General features: G+C 55.1%; 6 protein-coding genes across 6 annotated transcripts; 2 read left to right on the top strand and 4 right to left on the bottom strand.

Moving 5' to 3' along the window:
• Positions 1 to 3,265: 3,265 nt before the first annotated feature.
• On the bottom strand, positions 3,266 to 5,463 carry LMH87_010772 (uncharacterized protein; the record flags this gene model as incomplete). Its single annotated transcript, XM_056199804.1, has 3 exons — positions 3,266 to 3,377; positions 3,443 to 5,175; positions 5,233 to 5,463. The coding sequence occupies 3 exons, from the start codon at positions 5,461 to 5,463 to the stop codon at positions 3,266 to 3,268; spliced, it is 2,076 nt and encodes a 691-aa protein (XP_056051717.1).
• Positions 5,464 to 6,391: 928 nt separating this feature from the next.
• LMH87_010771 (uncharacterized protein) lies at positions 6,392 to 6,979 on the bottom strand (the record flags this gene model as incomplete). Its single annotated transcript, XM_056199803.1, has 2 exons — positions 6,392 to 6,414; positions 6,703 to 6,979. The coding sequence occupies 2 exons, from the start codon at positions 6,977 to 6,979 to the stop codon at positions 6,392 to 6,394; spliced, it is 300 nt and encodes a 99-aa protein (XP_056051716.1).
• A 192-nt stretch (positions 6,980 to 7,171) lies between these two features.
• Positions 7,172 to 8,095, top strand: LMH87_010770 (uncharacterized protein; the record flags this gene model as incomplete). The annotated part of the gene is made up of 3 exons (XM_056199802.1): positions 7,172 to 7,215; positions 7,418 to 7,480; positions 7,876 to 8,095. 3 exons carry the CDS (start codon positions 7,172 to 7,174, stop codon positions 8,093 to 8,095), a joined length of 327 nt encoding a protein of 108 aa, XP_056051715.1.
• A 112-nt stretch (positions 8,096 to 8,207) lies between these two features.
• On the top strand, positions 8,208 to 10,136 carry LMH87_010769 (uncharacterized protein; the record flags this gene model as incomplete). The annotated part of the gene is made up of 1 exon (XM_056199800.1): positions 8,208 to 10,136. One exon carries the CDS (start codon positions 8,208 to 8,210, stop codon positions 10,134 to 10,136), a length of 1,929 nt encoding a protein of 642 aa, XP_056051714.1.
• Positions 10,137 to 10,577: 441 nt separating this feature from the next.
• LMH87_010768 (uncharacterized protein) lies at positions 10,578 to 10,990 on the bottom strand (the record flags this gene model as incomplete). Its single annotated transcript, XM_056199799.1, has 2 exons — positions 10,578 to 10,840; positions 10,906 to 10,990. 2 exons carry the CDS (start codon positions 10,988 to 10,990, stop codon positions 10,578 to 10,580), a joined length of 348 nt encoding a protein of 115 aa, XP_056051713.1.
• A 1,221-nt stretch (positions 10,991 to 12,211) lies between these two features.
• On the bottom strand, positions 12,212 to 12,625 carry LMH87_010767 (uncharacterized protein; the record flags this gene model as incomplete). Its single annotated transcript, XM_056199798.1, has 1 exon — positions 12,212 to 12,625. The coding sequence occupies one exon, from the start codon at positions 12,623 to 12,625 to the stop codon at positions 12,212 to 12,214; it is 414 nt and encodes a 137-aa protein (XP_056051712.1).
• Between the last annotated feature and the right edge of the window lie 1,818 nt (positions 12,626 to 14,443).

Here is a 14,443-nt window from a genome sequence, read left to right as displayed (position 1 = left end):
GACCCTGGATCGATGGTCTTGTGTGATGCCATGCCTCGCAGCTGCAGTGTACGTGTGCTCGGTACCTGTACTCTCGCGGCGCAGCCGCCAAACACAATGTACCACCTCCCACCTCGCCTTGCCAGCGCCAACGGTGCAACTGTCAAGTAGCGCCCCAAGCGGGACGAAAGGTCTGCCTGGCCGTGCTGCCTCTGCACATTATTGACGTTTTCCCAGCGTCGTTTCCGTCGGCTGCTCACAGATTACGGAGTAAGACGCGTGCAAATAAGCCTTCTGCTGCTGGTGTTGTGCAGCCTCTCCTCGGAGCTCCTGGGCTGATGAGCAGGTTAGCGCTCACACATGGCCAATAGCGTCCTTTTTAGTGCTCTACCCAGCGCTACAGGGTGCTGTCTGTTCCCAAACGACGCTGTCTTCGCAAGCCATCGTGGGCGACTAGTATCCTGCCACGGGTAGCTAGGCGTACAATAACTCCGAAGATCCAAAAAGAAAATACAAACGCAGGCATGGACAGGCACCGATCGTCGATCGACAGGAGGCGACCGTTTCTGGCCGGAACAGGACATCTAGGATCGGTGACAAAGGCTGTCCTCTGTTGGGCGCAAATATCACAACGAAGGCAGCAAATGTGCCCAGCGCTGAGGACTGAGATACTTGACTTAGTATGGAGATTTGGCTGACAAGAGAAGTACCGCTTGCAAGATTTCTCGCAGTGGGGCGCAGGCTATGGCTCTTGCTTGGGGCGCCGGCGGGGTGGCTTATTACTAGGTATGGTTCGCTTGACCTCTCAATATCGAGGCAGAGCTAGCTTTCGCTGTCCACAGTGCCACATCCCCATCATCATCGCCCACAAGACAAGCCTCTTCCGCCAACGACGGGGGCTCCCTGCCACTACTGGTACGAATATTGTCGACACGCTCGACGCTATGTTGATACCAGTTGCCAGAGATCCATATCAACACCGCTACAAGTAGGCTAGCAAACCGCCTTTGTTGCCGTCCCAGTTGTCTCGGCACGCTGCATGAATTCACGGCCGCAGTTGCGTCATGCCAAACGGGCAAGGCAGAGCTTACGCGAGCTCTCCTCTTGGGAATATCAGCTTGCTCCCCATATCATTGTTCGGTACCCTCTTCATTCGCCGCCGACGAATGACCACCAGCACTGAGTACATCCCAGTCGCTCTCCTGCAGCCACCTGTCAGATGGGATGGTACGGCCCAGAGGGTCCCTGCGGGCTAGCCAGCATACAGAAGCCTCCGAGAGACACACGACCAATCCAAGCGGCCAATTTCAACCGACCCCGTGTTTCCAAAACTTCGGCTGCCTGTCATCGTCGTTGCAGCCCTCCATCGCTGGATGCGCCCACCCGCAGGTGCATTGCAGCAGACTAAATATGCCCGGCAGCTGATCCCGCACGCTCAGAACGCCAAACATATAACCACTATTAGGGTCTTGCTTTGCTACAAGGTGGAATGCAATTCATCAAATGGCAGCAAATGGCCGGCACAAAAACGAAACACCCAGTAAATACGGCGTCTCAACTTGACACCAGGGTCTTCTCTCACGCCCAGCACACTTCACAATTCATTCGCCTGTCCTGCACCCAAGTCAAGATTAAAATTACACTCAAAGGAGAGCAATTTCTCGATATGCAACCCGACCCGCTCACCAAGCCCACTTTAGGTCTACCGGTTCTTGTGGCTTGCCATCCAATGAGCCCCTGCCAGACATTTGGCGAGTAGCCTGCTTGGCCTGTCTGGCTGCGGACGCGCCGGTTTAACATTGCAGATGCGCGGAGTGCGCAAAGATGCATGCACGGCTTATATTACGAACCACGGGGCTCAGCCGTGAACACTCAGTAGCACCTCTTCTGAGTAAATCCTACAGGCATATCCATGCACCGAAACATCAAAGACCTCGGAACAAAAGTGGCAAAACGAGTTGCCTCCCGGCTCCCGACCAGACTAGTGATTAACAGGAGGAGACCCTGTTTGCCCTTTTCATCTCGACTTGCCCGCCTCCTTTTTCGAGGTTGCATTCACCGTGGGGAAGGGGTGCATCTGCACTTCTTCGAGAAGCTCAGAAGCCTACTCGCCGCTCTATCCGTCAATAGTAGCCTCTTGGCTCCTGTCCACTTTGCCAGCTAAATAGGGCTACATCTCCGAGTCGTGGAGACGGTTTTCGCCCTCTGGATACCAGCTGCGGGTATTTACACCCGCCGCAACGGTACATGTCTTGCCTTGTTGTGATGTGTAGCACGCGCCCTGCAAAGTCAATTGAAATCACCGGCCGGCTTCGTAAATAGAGACCAGGTCTCGCTCGGGAAGCGAGTCCTTCCACCTGCCGAAATGGATACCTGTCTCAGTTTGACGCCCACCCCTGGATGCGTTGGCGCGTTGTTTCTTCCTTGACGCTAGCCTGAGGATGAACAAGACGATTCGAAAGGCTGGTGCCGATTCTCTCGAACCGCAACATGTGACTTTGCTGGTATCAGTTTACTGGCATTGTCGTTGCCATCCCTGGGCCCCGTCCATGTCTCACAGCATCAAATCCCGATATCCACACGTGTCCTCTCCCCCGGAACCGAACCTGCAGCCGCGTGGTCTATTTTTGTACAATTGCTTAAACATGTGCCAGTAAAAGACAAGACACGACCTAAAAGTCACGACGTCGTCTTTTTTTTTTTTTTTTTTTTTTTTTTTTGGCTTGCAATCTGTACCTGTGCGAGGGGACGGCGTCTGATCAACAGTGGCTTGTGATGTTGGCTTGCATGCGGAAACCAAAAATAGAAACCAAAGAGAAAATGTTCTATTTTTGGTGACATTGCGTGCCAGTTGTCTTTGCATTTTTTTGTTCCCCCCAAGGCTCCGGATGTTTTCTTTCTGCTCCCTACCAGCACAACGGTCATGAATGGGAATGCCAAGGTTCATGTGCCGCCCATCTGTGTTACCCAGCCACACGCAAAAAAGAAAAGAGCTTGCCTGATGAGTGTTATACAGAGGATGGCAATGCGGGAGTTGTAAGTGACGCAGCTCTCTTTGTCGATATGATATCCACTATCGCTTTTATATTTGTGAATTGTGTCGTCATCTGTGGTGTAATATGTAAATTGCTTTTTGAAATATACTCTGCCTTCTATGTGTGCACTCGCTCTATGGATGAATTTCCTCGCCGTGTGTCATTATCATACTTTTCTTCCTCCCAGCCCCATCTACATTTTGGTGCCGTTGCTTTCATGTCTTTTATGGGAATGTCGTCATAAAAAGGACTTAATTCGCCTTGGCCCATTCGCGGAACCACTCCAGCGATTCCGGGTTGGCGACGGACGCGTTGGTCTTGATATTCATGCCCGACAAGATCTGCTTGACCGCAACCTCGATCCTATAGCATAGTAGTTAGAAACCACGTAATTCTTCATCTTCTTCGTGTAAAAGCTAGTCACTTACTTCTTCCCGTTGCCTGTTTTCGGAATACCGCCGCCGGCCGCGGCAATCACGCCCGGAACGTGACGCGGGCTGAGCTCTGAGCGAATCTTGGCCTTGATCTGCCCTTGGAGCTCCTCGGTAATTGACTTGCCCTCGACAGGCACGACAAACAAGCACACCGTCTCGTCCATGTCCGTCTCGCGGCGACGGCCGACGCACACGGCGTCCTCGACATCGGCAGCGAAAAACCGCGTGAGGATGTTGTAGATTTCCGCTGAGCCGAAGCGCACGCCCGCGGGCTTGAGCACGCCGTCGGAGCGGCCCAGCATCAGCAGCGCGCCGGTGGACGCATCCGGAATTTTGACAAAGTCGCCGTGGTGCCAGACGGCACCCTGGACACCGCACACATCGGCGAAGCGCTCAAAGTAGGCGGCCTGGTACTTGGCCTCGCCACTGGCGCCGAAAAAGGTGAGAGGCTGGCACGGGAAGGGCTTGACGCAGACGAGGTCGCCGGGCTCGCCGGCAGGCACGTCCTCGCCGGTGGCAGAGTCGACAACCTTGATGGCCATGCCGAGGCCGGCACACTGGATTTCGCTGACGCGGACGGGGAGCAGCGGGCATGGCGCGCCAAAGAGGGAGATGATGTCGGTGCCTCCGGTTATGGAGGCAAGGTTGACCGTCTTGGGGAAGGCCTCGTAGACAAACTTGAAGGTGGACGGCGGCAAGGGCGAGGCGGTCGAGTAGATGGCCTCGAGGCGTGAGAGGTCAATGGACTTGTCCTCGACCGGGCGGACGTTGTTGGCCTCGAGGGCCGTGAGGTAGGCGGCGGAAGTGCCAAAGTGCGTGACCTGAAGGTCGGACAGGACGCGGGGGATGGACAGGTACGAGTTGGGGCGGAACGGCGACCCCGAGTATAAGACTAGAGTGGCGCCCGCAGCGAGGGCGCCGACGCTCCAGTGCCACATCATCCACGACGTGGTGGTGTAGTAAAGCATGCGCGAGGCGGGTGTGAGCGAGCAGTGCAGGACATGCTCCTTCTTGTGCTGCAGCAGCGTGCCGAGCGCGGTGTGGACAATGGCCTTGGGCAGACCGGTGGTGCCGCTGGAATAGAGGATGTAGAGAGGGTGGGAGGAGGGCAGCTGCTCAAACTTGAGCGCGTCTGTGGATGCAGTTTCGAGGAACGACGTGTAGTCGACGGCCTTGACGCCGTGCGCCGTGAGCTCGGTGAGGCCCAGTCCGCCCTTGATGTTGTTGATGACGACCACGGTCTCGAGCCCCGTGCTCTTCAGCGCAGCGACAATCTCGTCTGTCTTGGACGTGCTCGACCACTCCTTGCCGTTGTACACGGTGCCATTGTCGGCAAACAGAACCTTGGGGCCAATCTGGCTTAGACGGTCCAGCACGGCCGAAACACCATTGTCCGGGCTGATGCCGGTCCAGACGGCGCCGATGGAGGCCGCAGCGAGCATGGCGACGAGCGCCTCGACGTGGTTGGAAACATAGCCGGCGACGACGTCGTTGGGGCGCAGGCCCGCGGCGCGGAGCGAGTTGGAGCAGCGTCGGACTGCCTCGCGCAGTTCAGCCCAGCTGGTGCTGCGCAGGTCCCCGGGGAGCTCGGTGGTTGTGATGACGGCGGTCGCGTTGGCGTCGAGCGGTGTCGAAGTCGGTGGGAAGAGCAGGTTCTCGGCAAAGTTGAGGCGCGCGGAGCCAAAGAAGTCGGGACGGGGATACATGTGCGCGTCCTTGGGGAGTACCTAAGGATGTCTGTTAGTATACGGTGAAGAGATTCTAGGCAGATAGTAGAAGCATACCTGCTCAGCTTCTTTCGAGGCGACGATGCCGACAAAGTGCCAGGCCTCGCTCCAAAACTCGGCGACATTGTCAATCGACCACTGGTAGAGCTCGGGATACCCCGCGATGGCGAGGTTGTACTTGTTATTGATGCGCTGGATAAACTTCCACATGGGCGTGGAGGATGGGTCGGGATGAGTCCATAGCTTCTCTGCGAGCGCAGGGGGGTCCTGCGGAACGGATTGACCCATGGTTGCGATAGGATATGAGGTGTCGTGTGAGGTGCGCCGTGGATGTCTGACGGAAATGCCACTGGGCAAGGGGTTGCGGTGACGATTCTGGCGGGGTGACGCGGGGCAGTGACAGACGGAAGGCAGACAGCGACGGTCTTCCTCTTGAAAGAAGCTCGTGGGAAGAGGAGAAGGCGAAGAAAGGGGATGATAGAGTAAGCACGGAATTGAGATACGCGGGGTGATGAATTACTAATATCTACAAGAAATCGAAGCGCACCAAGGTATGACCGATCTGTTGGGGAAAGCGAGGGCGGCACAGTGCCGTTCGCGGACCGTCTTCAGGGCGTAGCGCAGGAAAGAAAAAAAAACTTGGGGTCCAGCTCCGCCATGTCCCGCTGCAACCCGAAGACCAGGTATTGGTGTCTTCGGCTTTGGAGTGCCGCAGTGGATTACCCGCGGTAGTCGCCGACTGCAGTGAAGTGGTCATCATGCATGTATGTGGTTTAAAATGTCATTGACAATTGAGTTGAGGCTTGGGGTTTGACTGTGCTGTAGTCGTGCTGCTCCGTCTTCATGTAGAGTATCTTATTGAGCGCGCCGTTGCACAATGGCGAGAACCCTGTCTCAGTCTTCAGTAGCGCGCACGAGCTGCATGCCCAGGAGCATGGCAGATGATATGAACCTGTAACGGGAAAAGGAAATAGCAGCGCTGCGGCAACTGGATGGCTTTTAAGGGAGGCCTTGTCTGGGGTGACAGCCACTTGGTTACCGCATTCGATTGCTGCCTTGCTCATGTCGTTGCTGTGGCGGCACACAACCCGTTGCACTCTCGTCTAGCCTCCCAGCAGTCGCGCGATTTTTCAATCATGTTGAGCAGTCCAAAATCTCGGGCGGCGGCGGACAATGGACATAGATTGTGCGGCTGATGGACGTGGCTGGCGGCATGTCAGGTCGTAGCGCAATGCAGGCCTGGGGCAAACGGGCAGTTGTGTGAAGACAATGCTTTTAAAGGCCCAAGCCCCGGAACGTACGGTAATGACTGCCAGGTACTCGCTTCGTACTGACATATAATTAGCTGATATATACGATGGCCTACGTGCACTGCGCGTCTGTAGCGGTGTCCACAATGGACGAGCCTGCATAGCTGCCGTGCCCGGCTCGGTATGGAGACTCGGTCGACAGCCGGGCATCCGTCGTCACATGGTGGGAAAAGGCTAATTGCGATGTTAGCGCGGGCTATCACGGACAGCAAAGTACCAATGTCGGTTTCGTCACGAGCATGCATGAGATGAGCAACATCCGGCAGGTCCGACAAGGCGACGGGAGAGGCCGGGTATACTAGGACTGTGGAGGCACGGACAGCTGGCTGCAGGTTAGCACTGTAGACCACCGAGAGAGCATCAGTCTTGTCAATCTGCCATTTGCTGCTTCTCTTCTGCTTTAACCTGCCAATATTTCCATCATTCATCTTGCATTTATCATCATGAATGCACAATTCGTTTAGCTCAGCCCTCCCGTTTCCGTCACCGTGCATCGGCTGCTGGACCCGATTTCCCACGACTGGGCGCTAGACCGCTTCAGGCGACCTCACCCCCTAATTTAGTGCAAAAAGTGCAAAATTGGAGCCGCATCACCCCACCGCATCGCTGAAATTGCCTCTAAAACTTTTCTCATTTTTTTTTCTAGCGCTCGTTAGTGGTTCGCAGGTAGATGGCAGACCCGCTGTATGCTTCCGTCGCCCCCAGCATCCTGCTCGGCGTCATGGACTAGGTAGGTACTGGTAGGTACTGGTGCTACCAGTAAAGCGACCGTTTGTTTGCTGCTTGTTTTTCTCCGGCTACCGAGTTCACGCTCCTTCATTTGCATCTTCTTTCTTCCAAACACCTAGAATACCCTGCCTCTTCTTCAGTCATTCCTTTTTACCCAGTATTCCCTACGACGACATTTGCTGACGTTGTGCCGCGTCGTGCAGACGCCAGCCACAAATCCACGCGGCAACTGTCGCGTTCAAAACTGCACCGACGAGACTTCACCGGTAAGCATCGAGAAAAAAATCACACGATACCAACTCCCCGTCACTGCCGTTCATCGCATCAATTCCATGATATCCGAACATCATCGCCAAAATTCCTCCTCTGCCAGCCTAGTGCTCCCCTCGTTGCCCGGCGCTCCCAACCCCCGGCTCTTCCGCCCAAAATCTGCCCATCACGACGACAGGGGGGCGCTCACTGCTCAGGGGACAGCGCCACCAACCAGCCCGGCACCAGGCTTCTCCCTGCACCCAAGACACCAAGCTCCCATCCATCCGCTGTCCCGCTCTCCTCCATCAGACATGCTTGCTGGCGTGCCTCGTTTTCTTCAATCTCTGCTCTCAATTCCTTCAATTGACGCCGGTGCAGTCTGCTGACTGGCTTTTTTGCCGCTTCACAGCCGACCTCAATTCCAATCCGTCGATCCGCCCTCAACAGTCCGCCACCGTCGCCCCTGTCTACGAGGAACTCACCGTTCCCGCGCAGCTCGCACCCGCTCCTGCCTGACCTCGTCTCGCCGGCTGCTTCCTTTTCTCGACTCCGTCCTCGATCCTAGCCAGAAGCATGCCGCGCCGAATTCAGAATCCCTTTTCTACGTTTCCCGCCATGTCGCCGTCTGAAAAGAGCCAGAGACGTCCCTCCACTTCCAAATCCAACCGCCTATCTCAGCTCTTTTCCTCCAGCCCAAAGTCCAAGGAGAGCGCTTCTGCCGCTCAAAAGTCTCTTCTCGCCATGCAGCAGCAGCAGGCTGAAGGTGGCCTCCAGTCTGGTCTAGAGAAGCCTCAGTTTCCCCAGTCCGGCTCCCGCGACTCCCAGCCGCAGCCCTTGAATGCTTCTCCTGCCGCCATCTCTCCAGCCACCGTCCCCCTGCCCACAATCTCTCTTTCCAGTGCCATGGCTAGCGACCAGGCCGTCGAGACTTCGACCACGACACTCTTCAAGCCCGAGACGGCCGAGGAGATGGAGCGCCAGCGTATCGCCGACTCCCAGTTTGGCCCCCTCAACAGCGCGTCCCACCTCTACACTTCCAAGTCACACGGCGAGCCCCTCGAGGCTCCCATCGAGGACGAGCCTCCGTACTACTACCTGCTCACCACCTACATCAGCTACCTGATCCTCATCCTGCTTGGCCATATTCGTGACTTCTTTGGCAAGCGTTTTGGAGACAAGAAGTTGTATCAGGCTCTCAAGGTGCAGAATGGCTACGCTCCCCTCAACGATGACTTTGACAACTTTTACACGCGCCGTTTGAAGCGCCGTCTCGATGACTGCTTTGCCCGTACCACCATTGGCGTCCCTGGTCGCTACATTACCCTCATGGACCGCATCTCGCACGACTTTAATCTGTCCTACCAGTACACCGGCACCCACACCGAGACCTTGAACATGAGCTCCTACAACTACCTTGGTTTCGCCCAGTCCAGCGGCCCCTGCGCCGATGCCGTCGAGGAGTGCGTCAAGCGCTACGGCATCAGCTTCTGCAGCCCCAGAGCCGATGCAGGCACCACGGAGCTTGCCCTCGAAGTTGAGCGCGAGATTGCTTCCTTTGTCGGCAAGCCTTCTGCCATGGTCTTTTCCATGGGCTACGTTACCAATGCCAGCTCTTTCCCTGCCCTCGTTAGCAAGGGCTGCCTCATCATTTCCGATGAACTGAACCACGCGTCCATTCGTATCGGTGCTCGTCTCTCGGGTGCTGTCATTCAGTCTTTCCGCCACAACGACAGTCACGACCTGGAGCGTGTCCTTAGAGAGGCCATTTCGCAGGGACAACCCCGCACTCACCGACCGTGGAAGAAGATTCTGGTCGTCGTCGAAGGCCTCTACTCGATGGAGGGCACCATGTGTGATCTGCCCGGTATTCTCGCTCTCAAGCGCAAGTACAAGTTTTACCTCTTTGTCGACGAGGCTCACTCGATTGGTGCTCTCGGACCCAACGGACGCGGTGTCTGCGACTACTTTGGTATTGACCCTGCTGAGGTGGATATCCTCATGGGAACCTTGACCAAGTCTTTTGGCGCCAACGGTGGCTACATTGCCGCCGACAAGGCCATCATTGAAAAGCTGCGGGCCACCAATGCCTCTACGCAACTGGGCGAGTCTCCCGCCCCTTGCGTTCTCCAGCAGATTCTGGTCTCCCTCAAGCTCATCACTGGCGAGGTCTGCCCTGGCCAGGGTGAAGAGCGGCTCCGCCGTATTGCCTTTAACTCTCGATACCTTCGCCTCGGACTCAAGCGCCTGGGCTTCATTGTGTATGGTCACGACGATTCGCCCATCATTCCTGTTTTGCTGTACCACCCCGGAAAGATGCCTGCTTTTAGCCACGAAATGCTGAAGCGCAAGGTGTCGGTCGTCGTGGTCGGGTATCCTGCCACTCCTTTGATCAGCTCGCGCGCTCGTTTCTGCGTTTCTTCAGCGCACAATAAGGAGGACATGGACCGACTTCTGATTGCCTGCGAGGAGGTGGGCGAACTGCTGCAGCTAAGGATTTCGACTGGTGTTGCGGGTGGTCTTCCTCACTTGCCCAAGAGCCTTCCCGCCATGACACACAAGCAAGAGAGTGAATGGCGTGCCGCCAATGGCATCCCTGTGAACCCTCCGCGATGGCAGGTCGAGGATGTCATTCGTCATGGTGTCGAGGACACCAAACGCCCGCTCCGATAAACATACAGCATTACACAGGCGTTGGAACTTTTTTCTCATTAAATTCATCTTACCACTTTCATCATTTTCAGTTGCAAAAGGACAACAATCACGTGGAGCACAATGTCGTTGAGTGATTGGCGGATTGGTTTTGAATAGAACCGCGTTGTTGAAGTCGGCATTGTCATGCAGCATTCTACTTCATTCTTTGCTCCCGTGCAGCATTGCTGCAAGGAGGGCTGCAGCCCAGGTGGGCGCCATTTTTAATCATATTTAATCATCTTGAGGCTGGTGTGTCTATGGCGTTTGGGCATGATTTGTACACTCGCAAGAGGGGATGAGACGACGGCACGTGGCATGGCTGTAGACGTATGGGAAGGATGGTAATGAGGTTTTCGGAAGGTGTACATAGCAGGTGTATATTTACAATAGAAGGCTATTTTGCCAAGTCTCGAGCTGGATCTAACGCGGTTTTAACAGCTGTTGAACGCGTACGAGTAAGCACTGGCGATGTGATTTGCGCTGGGTGAATGTGAAACACAACGTGGAGGCCATGGGTGGATTCGCAAAGGGCAGCACCTTGGCAGCACCAGGATCGGAGAGTGGGCAGCGGAAAGGATATGCGACGGAAGACGGAATGAGTTGGAAGTTGGAGAAGAGGATCATATTACTCTCGTCTGGCCTCGCGGTGGTCTCGCGTATGGTTCCGTCATCGATGTTGACGTCTAGGGTAACCGGGTATGGTGCTGTGTTAGTCAAGAACCATGTCAGTCTGGGTAACGTTACGGACCGTGCTTGCATGTAGTGAGCCTTTTTCGGGGGGTGGGTGTTTTCGAATTGGGCAACTGATGGCGTGAGAATTCTGATTTGTGCATTTATAGATGCTGCAATTCAATATTTAACATGCAGGTTCAAACGTAGAAAGGGTACGGTAAGGGTGGGGACGGCGTTGGGGTATAGTGGCGTGCCTGGGCACTGCGTGCATTATGCAGCGTGGGGTTTTCTTTCTCTTCCGAGTAGCTGCATGCATTGATCGGGTTTTTTTCCCATCCCTATTTTTGGACGGCCATGGAAAAAGAAAGGTACTAGTGGAAGCGGTAGAAAAAGTGCTCGCGGCTTTTGAGTTTCCGCGTTCTTTGGAGGGAGCGCGGCGGTGGTGGACTCGGATTTATGTAGATGTCAATGCGAGAATTGGCCATTCATTACTTTGGCGACTTGGCGACTCGGTGGAAGCTGCGATTGGAGAAATGAAGAAAAAAAAGGAGAAAAGGCCACCAGCAGCGGCCAGGTACATGAGCCCTTCGTTCGGTAATGCCTGGAAGCTCTGGTGGTGTAGCTTGTTACCCCATATGTCAATCAAGAACATGATACTCTCTTGCCTGGCTCTGGCGATGATGGTGTGGCAGTGCAGAAGCAAAGGGGTTAAAAGGACCGAACGAAGCAGAGAGAGAAAATTGGGCAAAATTAGACAAAAGTGAGACCGACTTGTGCGTATCCTGTCTTGAAGAAAAAATTGCCTCTTGTTAACAAGAGGTCGACTCAAAGGCGCGCGTAGCGGAGGAGGATCAAGCTTCAGTTCCAGGTTGGGCGCCTCCTGAAGTGGTGCTGCGAGGCGCAGCTCAGTGGGGGCCAGGCTCTAGCATTTTCTGGGGTTGACATGTATTTGTGTGTGTGTGTGTGTGTGTGTGTGTTGTGTGTGTCTTGAAGGAAGAAAGATGGCTTGAGGGGCACGGATGAAGCTGAGAAAGGATGGAATGGGACGTGCGCTGGTGTGCTATTTTTACACGCATGCACATTGCTGCAAGGTGATGGCCCATGCTGTGATGTAGCCGCTAGAGCCCACTGAGTTTAGTGGGCGCTACCGCTGAGAGCTTCCCCGGATTTTCATCTCCACGGCCAAGGCAACCCTGGGAATGTCCATGCATAAAGCCAAACTCTGTCCCAATAGCATGCACATTTTCAAGAGTCTGTTGAATCGTAAAAAATGTACTGTTCCGCTTAATGTTCGCTCGGTATTTATATCCTCAGCAGCGTAATCCTAACCCCACCCCCAAGGCCATAGATCAAGAAATTCCACACATCTATCCCCGCTCCCCTCATGGCGCTGCAGCAGCACCAGCCGCCGAGGTAGTCGCCCTCCCCGTCGCCGTCGTCATAATCGTCGCGGTTCCTTCCTCAGCCTCCGTCTGCGTCTGCGCCTGTGCCGTCTCCGTCGCAACCTCGTGCTCCTCCCGTCGTCGTCGTCGGAATCGTCGCGGCCTGTCCATCCGCAGCAGGAGCCGCCGCACCGCCCTCCGTCGGTCCCGGTGCCGCATGTGCAGCCACGGGTACCAGCAGCAAAACAGCAGCGCGACCAGCAGCCCAAAGGCGATGCCCATGAAGAAGCCGCGGACGATGAGCTGGCCGCCTGGCCCTCCGCCCCCGAGACGGTCAATGATGTTGTAGGCTGCCGTGTGGTTGCTCGCGGTAGCGTCGTCGGCGACGGCACGCCCGAGGCGTGCGGTCGGCATGTGAGTTATGGTGGACATGTCCGTGTGCTGCCGTGGGCGCCGCTGTCTGAGAGTCGGGTTTTCGGGTAGTGAATTGCGAATCATCCAGGCCGTGGTATGAATGGGGTAATAAGTGTCTCTCGTAGTCGAAATTCTCTCTGTCGCCCTCTCACGACGGTAGTATTGTATCGCGTGCGGCTATCATGGCGTTCGCTGCAAAAGAAGCTCTCCAGTCGTAAAGATGATGGTGGATGGAGACGATGAAGAGTGTTGGGGAAAAAATGATGAAATTGACTTGGACCTGGGGAAGCAGTATTTGCAAGAGTCAAGTAGCCTTGCGCCTCTCTCGACAGCGGCTTGGCGAGCATGTGAGGCTGGGAGGTGGCGTCCCGTCCAGAAAGCAGTTCGTTGGGGCAGCGAAGCGAAGCGAAGCGGTGTTTTGCTCTGCTCCTGCTCAGGTCGTACAGCCGGCTCACGTCAATCAAGCCCAGCCACGCACACGAAACGCCAGCGGCCGGCCAGCCCTCGGCTTGCTTTACCTGACCAAGGACGAATCCGGAAAATCCTTGCAGACTTGTGGTCTTTCTATAAGCGCTCTCAGAACTCCGTATAAGGCAGATTTTGCTAGCAGTGGGCTTCATTGCCTGTGATGGTGTCTGGTCAACTACGCCGCCGGCCAGGCGCAGCCTGCAGGCTGCTCCGGTCTGTTCTCTGGGTGAATACAAGATTCGAGCTCTTTCCAAATTCACCAGAAGAAAAATCCATAATGTAGAAGTCTTTCTTGAGCTACCACCGCAAGTTAAGAACCCAATCGGATGGTGCGCCGCATACACAGCCGTGATCGTCGCCGCCGATGCAGCCCTAACTCCATGCAATCCGTAACCTGGCGGTGCGACAAGACGTAACATTGGAAAACGCACAAGGCTGACAAAACAAAGCGCAAAAAAATAAGCAAGAAATTAAAGTTGGCATACGCATCACAAGGACGGTTTTTTAACGTTTGACTCACCAAGCAAGGCTGGAGTCCCCAGATTCACTCGTCTCCGCAACCAATTCAGCTGGGTTTCCTAGCAAAAGCCACGCAAGCCAGTGGAGATGTTGGTACGCAACGGCTGGTTTTAGCATGTGGAATAGCTGTATTTCTATTCATTTTGTTTGCCTTTTATTTATTTCTTCTTGTTGTTATTCGCTAGCCTTGCAATTGCACTACCCATCGAGCTAGCCAGCACCGACGTCTCAGTCCATCGGCATAGCACACCCTGGTTGTGCGAAGTCCTTGTACCTCAATTGGCTTAAAGGTTGGCCGAGCCCTACCGATTGAGAACTTGCCGGGGCCATGAATTAAGAAGCGGAAAAGTACACAAGGAAACGGCCCGACCTTGAAAGTAATGGGTCATGAACATGGTTGTCATGACTTGACGCGGCTTCCATCGTCTCGTCTCATCACTCACTCCCTCGAGTGACATTCTCCCAATTCAGCTATCCGCCCTGTCAATTGATCAGCGGCCCCCCGTCATCTAGTCAAGTGCCGTGACACGTAGACTTACACAGGCACACACACACACGCATTCGCACTTTTCGTCAACCCACGTCGTCGCCTCTCGTGCCTGGCAACCCCCACCATGCTCCCCAATCATTTGCACTCTCCACTGCGTTTTGCAAGGCTGAAGGGGACATTACGTGCCTGTTGTATTATAGCAAGAAAAAAAAAAAAGAAAAAAAAACTCTCAAGGCGACGACGTTGGCGTAATCACACATCGGCGTACCGAAATCGGACAAGTCGCGGTCCCCAGCAGCCCAGAACTCGTCACGACAAACTCGCGCCTTTCGCCTATTGCT

The sequence above is a fragment of the Akanthomyces muscarius genome, chromosome 4 (assembly GCF_028009165.1).
Source record: "Akanthomyces muscarius strain Ve6 chromosome 4, whole genome shotgun sequence".
Classification (NCBI taxonomy): domain Eukaryota; kingdom Fungi; phylum Ascomycota; class Sordariomycetes; order Hypocreales; family Cordycipitaceae; genus Akanthomyces; species Akanthomyces muscarius.
The sequence above is the reverse complement of the archived record's forward strand: the minus strand, read 5'-3'. Positions and strand labels throughout refer to the sequence as shown.